At 40.2% G+C, this 19,576-nt stretch overlaps 1 protein-coding gene across 1 annotated transcript in view; it reads right to left on the bottom strand.

The window, feature by feature from the left end:
- Nucleotides 1-1,975: 1,975 nt before the first annotated feature.
- LOC123758458 (catenin alpha) overlaps nt 1,976-19,576 on the bottom strand; it is a 63,266-nt gene continuing 45,665 nt past the window's right edge. Inside the window, exons 14-18 of the mRNA XM_069322714.1 lie at nt 18,856-19,037; nt 18,480-18,610; nt 18,071-18,311; nt 14,275-14,391; nt 1,976-11,613 (exon numbers count right to left, since the gene is read on the bottom strand). Of these exons, the coding sequence (XP_069178815.1) occupies nt 11,452-11,613; nt 14,275-14,391; nt 18,071-18,311; nt 18,480-18,610; nt 18,856-19,037 (833 nt within the window). The 3' untranslated portion in view covers nt 1,976-11,451. The remainder of the gene's footprint in view (nt 11,614-14,274; nt 14,392-18,070; nt 18,312-18,479; nt 18,611-18,855; nt 19,038-19,576) is intronic.

Below are 19,576 nucleotides of genomic sequence, written 5' to 3'. Positions count from 1 at the left end.
TGCTGAAAGTAATACCAAAAAATACTGTACAGTACTTTATTTACTCAATCCTAATGAATCTAGTCCCGGAGGAACTGATAGACAGCACTAGTGTGACTTCCTCAGTGCCAGTTACCAGTTTTAGTACTCCTTGAAGCTTGTAAACCAGAGATCTTGAAACCAAAACAAATGTATTTGATTTTTCTTTGTTGTCATGCTGGAGAACAGCTTTCCTTCTCAGTGAACCGGGAGATAAAATAATAATAATTTATTTTTTTTCCTAGGCCATTTGTTGCCTTTTCTTCATATTAACCTGACAAATAGAAGTTAATTTTTTTGCCATTTCCTCAACATTGTGTCCCATATCCACTGGAAAAGTACTGAAGATATAAAGTGGCATTAAGGTCTGACATCTTCATGCTGTCTAAGGTTGCAACGTTCAACCATTATTGGCAGACTGGAACTGGACTGGCATCCTCTTTTAGGATCAGTATTTCCAGCACTTGAACTTGTTTCTGGAAGATAGCTTGGCACTGGCAGCCTGTTTTTCTTCTGATAATTATGCAATCATTTCCTTGTGAGCTGCCTTTTTTCTTAATTTGTTCCTGAAACATTGCCTCTGTAGAGTCGACTCTACTAAGTTTCCCCTCCTTGTGCCTTCAGGATTACTGTACTATGTTCTCAATGACGATAAAGGTTGTTTCATTGAATTTAGTAGGTCTGTTTTTTCATATTGGCTGTCTCTAATCCATGCTACTGCTTCAAACTAACACAGATTATTTTGATGGCATTATACTTGTGTGTTGTAGGAATGAATGCCTGATAAGAAAATACATTGACCTCATTAGCAGTTTTTGTCAAGACTATCACAGACAGACAATCTTTAGTGAAGAAAGTGAGACATTACCTCTGCCTTAGGTAGTAATTTACTGCCAAAAACTATATTATAAACTATATTATATTTGTAAATTTATATACTGTATTAGGTGAATTATTTGGAATTGCCTATGTAAATAATAAGGCCACAAATTCAGTGAAGTCATCATTTTCCAATTTTGTCCTTTATAACAAACAAAGCTTCATTTGCTGCAGGTCTTTTTACTCTGTGGCAGAGATCCTGGCCCCAAAATTTCCCAGAGAGCCAGAAATTTGTGGGTGATGTGGACTTTTCTGTGGCTTTTGAGGTTCCGTAGAACCTGTGGTCTTCTCTGTTATGAAAACAAAAAAATAGTGATCATGTCATGGAAGATTGCTAAAAAAAATAGAACTTTGCTTGTTATGGTTATTTTGCTCTTAACTAAATGTAGGGCTTAGGAGTTCAAACACTATATAGCCCATGAACTTCCTTGTGTCAAATGGAATCACAGAGAATGGAAATGCAGTAGTGACTTCCCTTTAGGAGTTGTCTCAGCTTTATTAGATGAAGTATTATATTTTTGCCAATAATTGTTTTTCATGAAAGCCTATCTTTTGGCTTCATTTTCAGCTTTATTCAAAAGAAATAAGCCAACTATTAAGTGTTTGTTAATTTCTTATTTGCACTTACAACAGTACTCAAAATATTGGCAATGCTGGAGAGTTTCAAACCATTCTTTTGTTTATGCTTTACATTTTTACATTGAAAAAAAGGTTAACTGAATAAAAGTAATTGAAAAGTACTGTACAGTTCAGTACTGTATATAGAAAATTGTTTATATTGGAAGTCATAATATTCAGGATTTTCGGTTGGAAAATCTAATGTTAAAACTTCATGTGCTTATAAAATTTATGCAAGCACACCATAGGCAGAGGAAAAGTGTGTTCTTTTTTCTAAAGGTTAATTGTTTGCCATATTTTCATATTTTTTCCCCAAATGATGGATTTTGTTCTCAGTGATCTGGAAGGTTAATTAACATCACACACTTGTATGGAAGTGGATCCGAACTTTAGAACTACTGTATACCGAACAAATGTCTTTACAATAATATTTGTTAGAGATGGTAATTAAAAAAAAGTATACACAGTAGTACTCTATATATTTTTGCTGTTTTAAAGTACAGTATATACAGTAACCTGTATTGTAGTCTCATTTGAAAATTGTTAAATAAAAACAAAAATATTTGAAAACACATTTACTAATAAAGATTGAGACAGCCACTTAAAGACATACTGTACCAATATGATAGAGAGAACCAATATGTTTACAGACGACCTAATGTTTATAATTCTGTAAAATATTTCACATGTTAAGCAAGTAAATAGTTAATTATAGAATCTGTTTGTAATTAGAGTAAGATTAATATAGTTAACCATTTATTAACATGCTTTTTTCTATTATCCTCATCCCATTTTACTTAATTTTAAACTTAGACAATACTGTACTTTGTTATATATACAGCACTATAATTCTAAGAATATAAGTACAGTAATTATCAAAAGAAGGCACCAAGTTGGGGAAACTATGTAGCACCATCAAAGTAGCAGGATATTTAAAAGTTGCTAAACATCACTATGGATGCCAATACAAGAACAAAAGTGCATAAGGCGAGCGATATTTTCGATATTGGGTTCAAGGATTTTATCGAGGAACAAATGACATGACTGCAAGGGACAGTCGGGAAGCAAGACATAAGCACGTCCTGAAAGTCAGGACATTCAACAAGGATATGCACAACTGTAAGAGTGACAATGCAGTTTGAACAATAAAGAGTAAGATGGCACTCCATTAACCCTCAAACCGCTAGGGGCCCAAATGGAATTCACACCCACAGGCGCAAAAAAAAAAAAAAAAAAAAAAAATCCAAAAAAATTCTTTCGTCTTATAGAAGTGTTCATTTTTGTTCCCTGATCACGGAAAAAATAACAAAAAAAATCGTAGGTGGCATATTTTAGCCGCAATAGGGTAGGGAAGTTGTGCAAAAAAAGGGGCGTTGGCAGAGCCTTCGCCAGACGAGGTCTACTCTGCCCGAGCTGTCAGACGGCAGTTGCCACAAACATATTATTACCTAATTATTTCAATGTCTCTGATTGATTTTTTCTTAGTTTTTTTGCAGTAATATTATTCCATACAGTGAATTGTGGTATATTTATATTATAAAATGTGTGAACCATCGCTGTACTCAAAATTATGGTGTGCATATTAGTGATTCAATTATGTTCATAAAACAATAAACAAATAGTTTTGCTGTTGTTATACTATATACACAGGTTATATGTAAGTATTTGCATGTTTTGTACACTATAAAGAACTACTAAGTTGGTCTTGTGAGTCAAAAAGCAACGAGGAGTGATCGCCAAACACCAGCGAGCCACTCACTGCCACTCCCTCCCTCAACACCACCTCACTCACCCTCATTCACCTCCCACAATACTCTGTATTTATTCACTATACACAGACGTTATATATATGTATTTACATGTTTTGTTCACCATAACTGTACATCTAAGCTTGTATAGTGAGTAAAGGCACAGAGACGTAGCTACTCACACAGTCAGCTGATCGGCGGCCGTTCTCAAGGCCAGACGCACTAATATTTGTCCTCCAACAATATTGTTTGTGGTGTTATTACGCTATACACACACATTATATATAAGTATCTACCTGTTTTATTCACCATACCTGAACAAATAAGCTGGTATGGTGCCCAAAGATCATAGTGGCCATCAGTAAACAACATGCCAAGTCGTGCAGACGACGCTCCTCCCTCACCAAAATGGCGGCTCCCAACCTACTCCTCTCGCTGTTATCTCACACTATACACACGATATATATATGTATCTACATTTGTGTTCACCATAGCGAACCACTAAGCTGGTATGGTGAGTGCAGTCAATAAATGGTGGCCACACACTGTCAGAAAACGACGCCACAACCCTCCCTCCCACAGCCTTACTCCTCCCTCCATGCACAGCGCTAAATATCACCACAATCCTGCTATTATCAGAATCCTGGTCAGTTTTATCACAGTCAGGGGGCTTCAGTAATACTATCACTGCTAAATAATAGCAGTATCATTTATATTATGGTATTTGTAGGCGATGCTGTGGTCACAAGCTGAACAGCGGTGCTGTGAGCTCGTGCTACGTGCGCCAGCCTTGGTGGCTTGCTCAATACTGACGCTGTAACACCCAAGAATGTTGGCCTGGATTTTTTTTCTAGGTGGCATCTGGCAACTATCGGTCGTGGCTATATTATAGCTGCCCCTATCCCAGGCGGGGCATTTAAATTATAGCGCTAGACACGAAATCATATATAAATGATGTGCGCGGTTTCGGTTTTGTCACTGATATCATTTATATAGGATATGCGCGGTTTGAGGGTTAAGGGCATGCAAATTAAATGTGTATGGCCAATATGCAGCCTTGCCAAAGTCGTTTCTCACCATTGGTTACAGTGGTAGGAAGAAGGCCAAGGGGATAGGCTAGCCTTAAGAGCATGCAGTTTGTTACCAGTAACAGAAGACCAATGACCCTACCAACGGACACGAATCGAGGAATGAATGACCATAGAAATCAGAATAAGGAGTCCTTTTCAGAAAATGGAACAAGTGTGTATAGCCTCCTTAGCGGCAGTGTCCACATGCTCCTTTAAGGAAATATCAATATAGCTGGGAATCCACCAAACTCAACCTACTTAAATCTGCTAGAGTTCAAGTTCAAGTATGTTTATTGAGACAAGAAAGAAATACATCTCATAGGGATAGAGTAGCTTAGGCTATTTCTACCCCCCCTATCTGCTAGAGATTAGAAACAGCCACTATTGGATTTCTACTACCACAGAATGTATCGGGTTAAATGACTCCAAAGCCATGAGAGCACTATGAGAGTCAACCACTATGGTAAAGGAGTACTGACGATGGAAAGGCAATTGACAAAGGGCATACAAGATAGGATACAGTTCAGCCATGAAGATGCTAGCCTCCGGAGATAGGTGGCACACACAGGCTTGGTCTGGAAAGACAACAGAGTATCCAACACCATTGGCAGACATAGACCCCATGTGTGAAGATGTGTCTAAGAATGAGAGGGGTCAAGCAGGAGATGGACCAACACCTTCTTACCAGCTGGGGAGGAAGATGGATAGGAACCAAGTTTATGGTTCTGACCGTGAGATTCAGGAGTGCCAGTAACAGTGTCCTGTGTGACAGCCTAAGAACGAGAGAAAGAACGAGAGTGGACAACACGAAGACGATTGGGAGGAGTATGGACAATGGCCAGGAGGGGCAGGTGTCGTGGAGGGCCAAAATACAGAGGGAAGGGCTGAGAAGGAAGACAGGATTGAGAAGGGAAGGTCACAGGATAGAGAAGAGAGGAGGAGATGGAGAGGTGACACAGAATTGAATGACAGGAGAAGACTGGGAGGAAAGGGTGGAAACACCTGGCATTGAACAATGAGGAAAACGCTCAGGTACACAATGGAGATGGGAAGACGGGGAGCTGGTGGAGGTGTCGAGATCTGTGGCCTGGAAACCAGCCCATCCTCCAAAAATGGGGAGATAAATGTAACAGCACAAGTAATTATGTACTATTCCTAGCAGTCAGGAATTGTACTTATTTTCACTTGGTATTAAACCGTACTGTCAAATATATTGTGAATATTCGAGTTTACCTGAAAAGCTGAATAGAAAACCACGACCTAACCTAACCTTCTTAGTGTATGAGGACAAACATTTTATTGCTTCTTAATTACAATTAGTACAAAACCTATAGCTATATTGATATTACAGTTTTATAAAACTAATAAAACAAAACTAAAATATTTCAATAAATTGTAAAGTTACTCAGGATATTTTAAAATTTTGTATAAAATCTCTATTGTTTAATAAAACTGAAAAAGAAATTCCTAACATTTAAAACTTGTGTATAGAGAATTGAACTTGAAAACTTCATCATAAAATTCTGAGTGTCTTAACATAAAACGAGGAGAATAAATGGGGAGGTAAATGTAACAGCCCCATAAGTGCAATTATGTACTATGCATGACAGTCAGGAAACATACTTATTAAATTTAGTATTAAAACGTACTGTCTATTCGGAGGATGCATTGCTGGAAACAGTTGCGGAATTGAGAAAGGTGGGGAGGAGTAGTGTGATGCAGCACATGAGCAAAAGTCCTGTCGGAGAAAGAGTTCAGGTGGTGAACCTGGAGTCTTGGCTCAAGGAAAGAAATCCGATTGCAATATTGTAAATTGAGACTGGCTTCCTCAAATTTGTAGTGTATGCATGTGTGGGAGAAGGCAGGGTGGACATCACCGCAATTGATGCAGTGAGGCTGGGCAGAAGAGCACTCGGTCTTAGAATGACCTGGGACTCAACACAAGGGGGCACTGCGAGGGACCATGCCCAAATTTCCAACACCTATTGAAGAGGCAAGGAGAAGGCATTTAGTACTGAGTGACCACCTCTTATGTCATGTGTTTGATCTTGTCAGGCTCCTCTACTCGAGCAGAGGCATGTACTGTACTCCTGGACGGAGCATCTGGCACCTGCAAGAATAATGGAAGACAGAAGGGCCCTACCATGAAAAGTGATTTTGACTACTCAAAGAGGCCGACGACGACGACCCTGAGGGAGACAAGTGAACATATCAATCTGGAGGATCTGGAGGTCTTGGGGCCTCAAGAATATATTTAATATCCTTATGGCAGTCTTTCAGCTCCCTATCTCCAGTTGCGACATGGTTCGGGAGAATGACTGTGCCAAAGATGGCATTTAACCATTAGGGCATTTTTAAGAGACCTGAACTGAAGTCTCACCAATGCAAGACAACATTGCCAGGCAGTCGGCTACCTCCTGAGAAGGGGCTGCAACCACACGTGTGCCAGTCTGAATAGGGGTTAACCCTTAGACTGCGCATATTTCAGCTATTATAGGGGGTCATAGTAGCAAAAAATATTTGAATTATGTAAACATAACTTAAAAATGTTAAACAAATCTCCAACTTATTGGTTTCAGTGTTGTGAAACTTTCATCAAAATATTTTCAGAAATTGATTTCAGACAAATTTTTGAAAAATAAGAACTTTTTACTGATAAGGAGAACAGCTCCTAATAAGTGGAACTGAAGGATTATGCAGTAATAAAAAGATGCAAGTAATTATCAAAAGAAGGCACCAAACCAGGAATGCTATGTAGTACCATGTAGTGCTGGATAATCAGAGGGCGCTAAATATCACCAAGGATGCCAATACGAGAACAGAAATGCATAAGGCGAATGATATCAAAAGTATCCGAGTCACCAAGAATAGGTGAATACTATCGAGGGACAAGCGACCACGGGGGACGGTCGGAAAACAAGACACGCTCGTCCCGGAAGTCAGGACATTCATCAAGAATATGCACGACCGTAAGAGGGTCAATGCAACTAGGACAATAAGGAGCAGGGTGGCGCTCCATCAAGTGACCATGAGTTAAGCGAGTATGGCCAATACGCAACCTCGCCAGAGCTGTTTCCCATCGTTGGTTATGGTGGTAGGACAGCCACGAGGACACACAACTCTTAAGAGCAAGCAGTTTGTTACCAGTAACAAACGACCAACAAGTCTGCCAACGGGTAAGGATGGAGGAATGGATAACCGGGTAAAAGTCAGAATAAAGAATACCTTTACGAGAGATGGGACAAGAGCGGACAGCTTCCCTGACGGTAGCATCCGCACGCGCATTAAAGAGACGCCAATATGGCTGGGAACCCAACAAAACTCAACCAACTTAAATTTAATGTGAACAAGAAACAGCCAATGCTGGATCTCGACAACCACTGGATGAACCGGATTAAAGGACCCGAGAGCCATGAGGGCACTACGAGAGTCAACAACAACTACAAAGGAAGATTGACAATGAGAAAGCAGGAGACGAAGAGCATAGAGAATAGCATAAAGTTCTGTGAAGATGCTAGTCTCCGGAGGTAAGCGACACATAAGTGCAATCGGGAAAAACAACAGAGTAGCCTACACCGTCCACAGACTTAGACCCATCAGTGAAGACGGAAACGGAGCGGGAGTGAGAAGAAAAGTGCTCAAGGAAAAGGCATTTTAGAACCGTAGGAGGGGTAAAAGCTTTAGTGATGCGGGTCAAGGATGTACAAAACTGTAGAAGGGGGACTCTCCACAGGGGCAAAGAAGGAACAACATGAGGAGAAATATTAGAAATACGAACAGAAAGAGAATCCTGTAAGCGAGATAACCGCACAGAAAGAGGGAGGTGGTGAAGAGGAACAGGAACCGCAGGAGGGGCAAAAGTTAAAGCATGACAGAGGCGAGAGGAAGGATGTTGCAAGGATCGCGCAAGATAACGAAGACAGTAGTGATCACAGCGGTCCTGGAGAGATAGGAAGCCAGTGTCAACATACAAGCCGAGGACGGGAGTCGAACGAAAGGCACCAGAACTGAGGCGCAACCCAGTATGGTGCAAAGCATCAAGACGGCGAAGAGTAGAAGGAGAAGCAGACGATTAAGCAGGGCAACCATAATTGAGCTTAGACAGGACGAGAGAGGAATGTAAAGCGAGTAGAGTGCGCCTATCCGCTCCCCAAGAAGTATGGGACAATACCCAAAGGAGGGTAAGGGCCTTAGAGCATTCAACACAGAGGTAAGAGATATGGGGCGACCAAGACAAACGAGAGTCAAAAATCAACCCCAAAAGCTTAGCGGAATCCTTGTACACAATGGGGTGACCATAAAGTGACAAAGAAGGACGAAGAACGACACGCTTCTGAGTAAAAGTCATAGCACAAGTCTTGGATGTAGAGAACCTGAAGCCATGATTGGTGCCCCAAGACGACACGGCATTAATCGCAAGTTGAAGCCGGCGCTGAAGGAGAGGCGAATCATCACCCTGACAGCAAAGGGTAAGATGTCGACATAAAGAGCGGAGAAGACATCTGAAAGAAGAGAGGAAAGAAGACCATTGAGGGCAACCAGAAAATGGGTAGTGCTCAGAACACTACCCTGGGGCACACCTTCGTATTGCTGAAAAGAGGCAGAGAGAGCGGTACCAAGCCTCACCCGAAAGGAACGACGAGAGAGGAAGTTGCGGAGAAAGAGAGGGAGATGATCATGAAAGCCAAAAGAATGAAGTTGGGATAGAATATGATATTGCCAAGTGGTGTCGCAAACCTTTTCCAGGTCAAAAAAGACGGCAACAACGGAGGTCTTTGCAGCAAAAGCAGTAGGAATATAGACCTCCAAGTTCACCAGGACATCTGTTGTGTTGCGGCACTTGCGGAAACCAAATTGAGAAGGGAAGAAGTGGTGATGGTGTTCTAAGAACCACATCAGACGAATAAAGAGATGTAAGCACCTGTCCGATGCACAAAGATGAACAATAGTAGTAAGAAGTGTCCACAAAGTGGATGTGCAGTTGGTGCCTTTATATCATTGCTGAGTAATACATAACACAAATAATAATGAATAACTATGTTAATATGATCTATTTTGTTATATATCATATAAACACATTGTCCAATGTTAATATATGTTACTTTCATCAATGTCCCAAAAATATATACTGTATTTTTTTAGGCGAATTTTTTTTTTAAGATTTTAGTTTTTTCTCCTTTGTTTATTATCTGATTTTGTTGGAACCTTTAAATCCTTAAGAATGCATATGTTTTCATAACTATGTAAAGATAGAATGAAATTGGTCAACAAATAAATCAGTCACAACTCGCAAAACTTGGGACTTTTTAATTTTTTGGGGCTGATTTTTTTTTATTTCAGACTATTTTCTTTGTCTCTTTAGGTTGTTTTGATGATTAGGGACAATATTAGAGCTTTTTCACTTATATAAAGTATACCCTAAATATATCCCCCTAAATCAATATAATTATCTCTATATTTTGTGTTTTTGGGGGTTATTTTTTCTTGACTTCATTTCAACACATTGACCTACAACTTTCACATATTCGAGTACGAATGCCAAACAATGTTTATTAAAACATACAATTAAATTAATGAATTAAAACTACCTTTATTCATTGTTGATAACTTCAATTATCTCTGAAACCAGAGTTTCAACTTTGAGTGGCTTCTAAAATTCCAGTTATTAACTGACTCTCACTATTTTGACATTGTGTACTCAGCTGTCTGTTCTACAATCCCTTCAGAATGGATTTTTCATAAACTTTATACATTTGGAGTCATAATTTTTTTTGGTCTAAATTTGCCACGTATTTCAATTTCAAATGCCTATTGACGATTTTTTTACAGTAAACTATACTGAAAACCTATATTCTAATTTGATAAAAATGAAGATCATATGATATTTTGAGAAAGTAATAACATTAAATGAACAATTAATGATGGTTCATATTTTTTATTCTGAATTGAAAATCTGAAGTTTTCAATATTAAATTTTACAATTAATTTTGGTTCTCTTGGTTTTCAAGTTACGCTGTGATCATTTAGACAAAGTTGGAGCATTTGCCTAGTTGATTATGCAAAAAAAATTGGGAAGTATTTGTCCAAGTTTTAAAAACTTGTGTTAAATTATTTTGTCAAATCATATATGTATGTATTGCGCGGTCTAAGGGTTAAAAGTGACATACTGTAGGTATCAACTAAATCAATCAGGTGTTTATGGATGTGTAAATCATCAAGACAAGTATGATACATGTGATAAAGATCAAAATGCTTACTCCACGTGGCAGGACCAAACAAATCTTGGAACATAAGATGAGTAGGGAGGAATCCATCATATTCGAGAGCAGGGGTTATGATGCCGAGCTTTCCCAGTATGAAGAGGAAAGGATAAAATGCTCAGTTACTGTATCACAACGAAAGATGGAGCCACTCCAGATGATGAGGTGGTCACCTCTGGGGGTTGGCTCTCAACCCTGCCACCAAAGTGGGAAGGGAAACAGAGAGGATTAGTCAGGAGAGTCAACAAAGGAGCCTGGTATGGGCTGAATGTAGCCCGATCTTCCATCACCAACCAACTGGGAAAGAGGGAAGGGGGGGATCCTGGTCACATACCTCACAAGCCTGTATAGAGAAGTCAGTTTGGTGTCCATTCAGCTTTAATTTGAAAAGTTTGGGTCTCGGAGCCAAGGGCTACCACTTAACAGGGTAGCTAGGGAGGCCGAGCATTGGCCAGTGCAGGAAGGGGGTGCGTCGTTCCAAATGGTGCTCCCTCTTTTTTAACAAAAGGCGTCCTACTGCATTGTACATTCTCCCACATAGGTGCAAAGACCTCTTTCTTCCTTTCGCCCCAGCCTGGATACCTAACCACCCCTCATGGGTGGGCCCCTCCAGTGGGTGGTCTGTTGACCCAAACAAGATCCCTATGGGTGTGTACCTTAGCATGTACAATGCTTGGAAAGGGATAGGAGGAGGAGATACAGCAACCCTCACCGACTCCAGGGAGTTGTACGTGTGCCCCCTCATATCAACAAGGTGACACTGGAGGGGGGCCTTGCACCAGCTTTAAATTTAATTTCTCAAGACAATTTACAATCCACACTTAAAAGTTAAAAAATCTATAGATAAAAAAAGATGCTCTAAATTGCATCTGTTGGACTTTGAAACTCTCCAAGAACTTTGAAGGCAGAGACATGCTTCTTCTGACTGCCTTTACGGACTGCAGCTTTCAACTCTGTTATCTCTTGTCGCACTAATGGCTTCTTCTCAGGAGCCTTCATCTTCCAAACAACAATGGGGGACTGAAAAAGATAACACTGGCCATTATGATTATCAATGTATAATGGTATTCTTTTCCTAATTAGGCTCTTTATTAAAACAACAAATTCTGAATAGGCTACAAAGTGCATGATGTGAAGATCTTAAACCTAAAACTAACTTGCTTAGCAGTTTATTGAACACTATGTACAGTATTCATTAGTATTGAGAGTACTACAGTGTTGGCCTGACAGACTTTACAACTAGATGACCACTCCCTTAACCCTTAGACCACGCAATATATATATAGACGATGGGAGTAACTTTACCGAAACCGTGCAATACATATATAGATGACTGAGGCTTTAGCACACGATTTATGTCCCACTAGGGATAGGGGCAGCTATAGTCCAGCCACGACCGAGAGTTATCAGACGCCACCTAGAAAAAAAAAATCGTGGGCAACATTTCCGGGTGTGAGAACCTCAGTATTGAGTGAGCCACGTGAGCCACCAAGGCTGGCACACACAACATGAGCTCACAGCACTGCTGTTCAGCTTGTGACCACAGCATTGCCTAAAAATGTCAAAATATATATGTACATGCTATTATTTAGCGACGATAGTATTACAGAAGACCCTTCACTGTGATAAAACTGACCAGGATTCTGATAATAGCAGGACTGTGGAGATATTTAGCCCTGTACTCCATGGTGGGAGGAGTAATGCTGAGGGAGGGAGGGTGGTGGCGTCGTCTTCTGACTGTATGTGGGCCACCTTTTATTGACTGGACTTACCATACCAGCTTAGTGGTTCGCTATGGTGAACACAAATGTAGATACTTATATATAATGTGTGTATAGAGTGTAATAACAGCAATAGGAGTATGTTGGGAGCCACCATTTTGGTGAGGGAGGTGCGTCGTCTGCATAACATGTCATTTTGTGTACTGGTGGCCACTATGGTCTTTGGGCACCATACCAGCTTATTTGTACAGGTATGGTGAATAAAACATGTAGATATTTATATATAATGTGTGTGTGTATATAATGTAATAACACCACAGTATTGTTGGAAGAGAAATATTAGTGCGTTTGGCCTTGAACCAGTGAGGGCAGCAGCCACTTGCTGACTGTGTGTGTAGCTACGTCTCTTATTGCCTGAACTCACCATACAAGCTTAGATGTATAGTTATGGTGAACAAAACATGTAGATACTTATATATAATGTCTGTATGTAGTGAATAAAAGCAAAAACAGTGGTGGGAGGAGTATGTTGGCAAGTGAGGAGGTGAGGGAGGGAGTGGTGGCGAGTGGGTGGCTGGCTGGCGAGTGGTGGCCATTCCTCGTTGCTTTTTGACTCACAGTACCAACTTAGTGGTTTGTTATGGTGAACAAAACATGCTGATACTTATATATAACCTGTGTATATAGTGTAATAACGGCAAAACTATTTGTTTATTGTTTTATGAACATAATAATTGAATCACTAATATGCACACCATAATCGAGTACAGCGATGGTTTGCATATTTTACTATATAAATATATCACAATACACACTATTGAATAATATTACTGCAAAAAAAAAAAAAATCAATCAGAGACATTGAAATAATTAGGTAATATCTTTGTGGTAACTCCCGCCTGACAGCTGAGGTGGAGCAGACCTCGTCTGGTGCTTGCTCTGTCAACGCCTCTCTTTTGCCAGACTTCCCCGCCCTATTACGGCCAAAATATGCCACCTACGATTTTTTTTTTCACATGATCAGGGAACACAAATGAACACTTTTATAAGATGAAAGAATTTTTTGAATTTTTGTTGTTGTTGTGCCTGTGGGTGTTGAAGGTCAAAAGGACCATCGTGGCCTAAGGGTTAAGCTTCTCTAATGCCCTGCCTCTCTATCTTACATCTACTAGGTATCACTCATATGCTGCTCATACATTGCCAACTTCCTCATGCCTCAAATAAGGGTTATGCTGTGAAAAACCACATTCTCATAGTTACAGCCCAATAAATACAATGTAGGAATGTAGATCTTATTTATGATTCCAGCCCTATAAACATAGGCAATATATATTTACTTGTTTATATAAATCCAAAGTTAGCACAATGTTGTGTAAAATTTTAGTTTTTTTTTTATACAAGATCAAGATTAGTATACTAGAAAAGTATAAAGAAGAAATAAGAGAGACGTATGCGCAAGTTGCAAAAGAGAAAGACAATCAAGGAAGTGTATTTGGAAGTCAAAACCAGAAATGACAAACAAGAAGCGGATCTTAGGCAAGCAATTAGAAAAGAACTGGTTACTGTAGTAAATAGTATCTAAAGCTTGTGAAATGGTACATAAAGACAAAGCAACAAAATTATTAAAGGAAGGGGGGTGTAAAGAATAAAGAGAAGGGGAACATGTTCCTGAAAATAGTATACACCAACATAGATGGAGCGAGATCGAAAATATTGGAGTTAAAGGATATAATTCAGCTCAAAGTCCCAGATATTGTTACATTAACAGAGACGAAATTTGAAGAAAATATTTTAAATTAGGTCATATTCCCAAGGCCTCATTTGGGAATGAGGCCAAATGCCTCATTTGGCATTTGGCCAAAGTTTTTAGCCAATTGGCCAAAACTGACCAAAATTTTTTTTTTCTAAAAAATAAAATAAAATAAAAATATAATACAAAATAATAAGAAACGTTACTCACAGCAATGGTTCCCTGGCGGGTATACTTGGTTGAAGCTACATACGAACACTTCACTGTCAACACCACAGCATTCATCAGATTCTTGGCTGCTTGAATTAATGATGTGGCAGAATCCAACTGAAAAAGAGGGAAAATCTATATTGAGGGAAGAAAATAATACTATACAGTACAAGTAAAATAGCATAATTAGATTGTAATACAGTTGAAAATTACAGTCCTGTATATAATAAAATTACTTGAACCTACATTTATTTATTTATTAATTTATGTATTTATTTATTTATATATACACAAGAGTTCTTTCATTCATGTACAGCCACTAACATGCATAGCATTTCGGGCAAGTCCTCAATCCTAATATTTCCTGGAATACAACCCGCCTAATTGTTTAACCCTTAAATTGCGCATCGCATCATGTGATGCTTTGGAGTACTAGGTAAGATTTAAACAGCCCGCGGATACACAGGGTTCACCACACCTTCATCAGGGCTCTTGTAAACAGACGCCATTTTAAAAAAAAATCGTGGGCCAAATTCCCAGGTGTTAGGGGCCTAAGTATTGAGTGAGCTACTAAGCCTGATGCACGCAGCATGAGCTCACAGCACTGCTGTTCAGCTTGTGACCACAGCATCGCCTAAAAATGCCATAATATACTTGTTAATGCTATTATGTAGCAATGATATTATTACAGAAGACCCCAGACTGTGATAAAACTGACCAGGGTTCTGATAATAGCAAGATTGTGGTGATATTTAACGCTGTGCGCCATGGAGGGAGGAGTAATGCTGTGGGAGGGAGGGTGGTGGCGATGTCTTCTGACTGTGTGTGGCCACCTTTTATTGACTGCACTCACCATACCAGCTTAGTGGTTCGTTATGGTGAACACAAATGTAGATACTTATATATAACGTGTGTATAGAGGGTATAAACAGCAAGAGGAGTAGGTTGGGAGCCGCCATTTTGGTGAGGGCAGTGGCATTGTCTGCACGATTTATCATGTTTACTGGTTACCACGATGGTCTTTGGGCACCATACCAGTTTACTTGTACAAGTATAGTGAATAAAACAGGTAGATATTTATAATGTGTGTATATAGCGTAATAACACCACAAACAGTATTGTTGGAGGAGACATATTAGTGCGTCTGGCCTTGAGGGCGGCAGCCATCAGCTGACTGTGTGAGGTCCTAGGTCTTTGTGCCTTTACTCACCATACAAGCTTAGATGTACAGTTATGGTGAACAAAACATGTAAATACTTATATATAACGTCTGTATATAAAAGCAAAAACAGTATGGTGGGTGGAGAATGGTGGCAAGTCAGGTGAGGTGAGGTGAGGGAGGGAGGGAGTGGCAGCCAGTGGCGGGCTGCCACTGCCACTCAGCATACCAACTTAGTGGTTCGTTATGGTGAACACAAATGTAGATACTTATATATAGCGTCTGTATATAGTGAATAAAAGCAAAAACAGTATTATGGGAGGAGAATGTGGGCGAGTCAAATGACTTGAGGGAGGGCGTGAGTGGCTGGCTGGTACATGGCGGTCACGCCTCGTTACTTTTTGACTCATAATAGCAACTTAGTGGTTCGTTATGGTGAACAAAACATGCAGATACTTATATATAACCTGTGTATATAGTGTAATAACCGACAAAGTATTTGTTCACTGTTTGATGAACATAATTGAATCAACAATATGCACACCATATTTTTGAGTACAGCGTTGATTCACTCATTTTATTATATAAATATATCACACTACTACACACTATTGAATAATATTACAGCAAAAAAAACTACGAAAAATCAATCAGAGACATTGAAATAATTAGGTAATTATCTTTTTGTGGCAGCTCTGGCCTGACAACTGGTGATCAACAGATCGCCTGGGACGCACGCTGAGTCAGCGCCTGTCTTTTGCCAGACTTCCCCGCCCTATAGCGGGCAATATATGCCACTTACGATTTTTTTTATTATTTTTCCCATGATCAGTGAACACAAATTAACAGGTTAGGAAGTTTTTTTTTTTTTTTGTATGCACCAGTGGGTGTCAAATGGTATATAGCCATGCGCCATTTAAGGGTTAAAGCATTATATGACAAAGAGTGCTAGGTAGACGGGACACCACGAGCATAGCTCTCATCCTGTAACTACACTTAGGTAATTACACATGGTGGTGGTGACTCTAGCAGTGTTGACCCAGGGCGGCGAGGCAGGCGGGTGAGACACGTGTACTGTATGCAATCGCGACATCTTCCACCTCATTCTCTCCCTCACTCGTGTCAGACCTCTGTGTTCATTCTTTTTCTGGACTGTAGTCTACATCATCATCCATCGCTCCATCATCATACAATATGTCGCGTGAACAAATCCACAAGGTCTGTGACAAGGATTTGAACCTACGTCCGGGAGCATCTCAGACGCTGCCTTAATCGACTGATGCTCCTGGACGTAGGTTTGAATCCTTGTCACAGCCCTTGTGGATTTGTTCATTTGATGCATCATGCTATTGTGATTTCTGTGTGGAATTCTTCCTCCAAGAGTCATTTTCCTGGACCATAGCTTGTAGACGATGTGTCAGACATGGTTGCTTCCTTGGAACCGAGGGTCCCCATGGCTTTGAGGCATGCTGGGAATTTTTTTCAAAATGGCGGACAATCACTGGAGTCCTCAGGCATCCATTACGTACCCACGTCACCAAGCGCCAGTTTTGAATAATATGCTATACCTATGAGTATGGGAAAAACTGCAAAGTTTTGTTGAAAAAACTCACCCAGATAAAGCTGTAGCAGGCCATTGCATTGACCTTTTAAATGACAATGTGATGTCTTACTACAGACAAGTGTTAAAATGTAGGGAAAAACACGTGTCTTTAGACAGATTCTTAGTAAGACAAGCAAGCAATGAGTCACAAGCAGGTCTTAGTGGTATGCAGGCAAAACGTGCCAGAGAGTACCCCAGAAAAGTCATCACTGCCTGATGTTATGGTTTGGAAGGGGAGTCCCCTTCCAAACCATAACACCTCTCCTCCTCCCTCCCTTCCTCACCGTCTTCCATATGCCAACAGGAGTCATCAGTAAAGGTAAGTAATAACTTGTACATATTTCTGTACTGAAGATTTGGGCGAATTAACTAATCAAATATATATTCACTTGTCCTAAGTATAGCATCCTTTTAGAATTCCTTGAAGTTGTGTTGCTCACCTCCCTCCTCTCACATTCACTACCCACCTCCCTCCTCTCACATTCACTGCTTCACCGAGATATTTATTACGTACCCCAGATACAATGAGTTCACCAGAGATATTTATTACGTACCCCAGATACAATGAGTTCACCAGAGATATTTATTACGTACCCCAGATACAATGAGTTCACCAGAGATATTTATTACGTACCCCAGATACAATGAGTTCACCAGAGATATTTATTATGTACCCCAGATACAATGAGTTCACCAGAGATATTTATTACGTACCCCAGATACAATGAGTTCACCAGAGATATTTATTACGTACCCCAGATACAATGAGTTCACCAGAGATATTTATTACGTACCCCAGATACAATGAGTTCACCAGAGATATTTATTACGTACCCCAGATACAATGAGTTCACCAGAGATATTTATTACGTACCCCAGATACAATGAGTTCACCAGAGATATTTATTACGTACCCCAGATACAATGAGTTCACCAGAGATATTTATTACGTACCCCAGATACAATGAGTTCACCAGAGATATTTATTACGTACCCCAGATACAATCAGTTCACCAGAGATATTTATTACGTACCCCAGATACAATGAGTTCACCAGAGATATTTTGCACATCTGCCTTGACCTTGGAGGTGATGTTCATCTGGTGGCAATATAGAGCAATACGGTCCAGATAAGCCAGCATGTCATCCTTAGTTCTTGACTCTGGACACTGATCAGCGATCTCTTTAGACAGCTTATCCAGCTTGGTTCCTGCTTCAGAGATTTTCTTTGCGGCATGAATAACATCCATGGTAGTTTTCAGGGGACCACGACCTCTGAAATTAAAATAGGTGAAACATTATTTTACAGTGTTATAAAATGGAAGGGAATGTTATGGTGTTAAATTTAATTAGTATTTAATCTTTAATATTATTTCCACGACATTGACATTTCTAAAATATTATAAACGCCATTCATATTCCTCTATTACGACGCTCACTGACCTTGTAAAGTCAGTCATCTCCATCATGATCCTGCACATATATTTTGCTAAGGCAATTACGTCATTGCCAGTGTCATCCCATTTAGCAACTTCCTGGTCAAACTTCACCTTCTCCAAGCGGAAGTTTTCAACCTATTAAAATGGAAATAACACATACTGATTATAAGAGGCAAGTGTATCACATCAGAGCAGGCAGATGGTGGCTGGGAAAGAGGCAGCCAGGTGGTGGCAGGGAAGATATAACCAGGTGGTGGCAGGGAGACAGCCAGGTGGTGGCAGGGAGGGAGGCAGCCAGAGGGAGTCGCTACCTTTCTTGCTTCATTACTGTAAACACCTTGTCTAAAACAATAACAATTACTTAACAGAAAGCAACAAACCTGCGCAGCAATTTTGTTCTTGTCTTCTTCACTGAGGTTCCTCATGGCGTCCCTGGCTGTGGTGACGCCTCTCACACCCGGGTACTCATCAATACTGACATTTACTGCAGGACCACTTGCTTCTACTGTTGGACCACTTGCTTCTACTGCTGGACCACTTATGTCTCCTGTGTGACTACTCGCTGCAACAATCAACACAAATGTTTGTAATAAGGCAGACATGGAAGAAACTTTAATGAAAAATTAACATGTTAAAAAACCAGCATTGAATGTAATAAATGCCTTTTTATGTTGGGTCCTTGGTGGCTTCCTGTTAGTAGTCCCGCTGGTTAACTCCTCCCATATCAAATTGCTATAGGCCTTTGCAAGTCCTTAAAAGCCTACCAGAGGCTAAAACCTAGCCCCTCTCTCAGGGGCTCTCTAGGTTTTAGCTTTTTAGATCCCAAAGAGCAGGGGATCCATGATCACCCTCACTGAGATACCAGCTACCAGAAAGGTACAGACACACAAAACAGACAATAGCAAGGGTGAAACTAAACAAATTGGAAAGCAAGACACAAAGTTGTTAGGTCATTCATCCGCTAGTTCACTTCCCCATCACCAGGTGGTTCCACTGGGGGCTTTGCCAATGAAGCTACTATAGAAGTAACTGAGGACTTCCCATAAGGACTCATTACATTCAATGCTGGTGTTCAGGCTGGGGCCACTCAGTGGCTCCCTG

This window comes from Procambarus clarkii, chromosome 11 (assembly GCF_040958095.1).
Source record: "Procambarus clarkii isolate CNS0578487 chromosome 11, FALCON_Pclarkii_2.0, whole genome shotgun sequence".
In the NCBI taxonomy this organism is placed as follows: domain Eukaryota; kingdom Metazoa; phylum Arthropoda; class Malacostraca; order Decapoda; family Cambaridae; genus Procambarus; species Procambarus clarkii.
The sequence above is the reverse complement of the archived record's forward strand: the minus strand, read 5'-3'. Positions and strand labels throughout refer to the sequence as shown.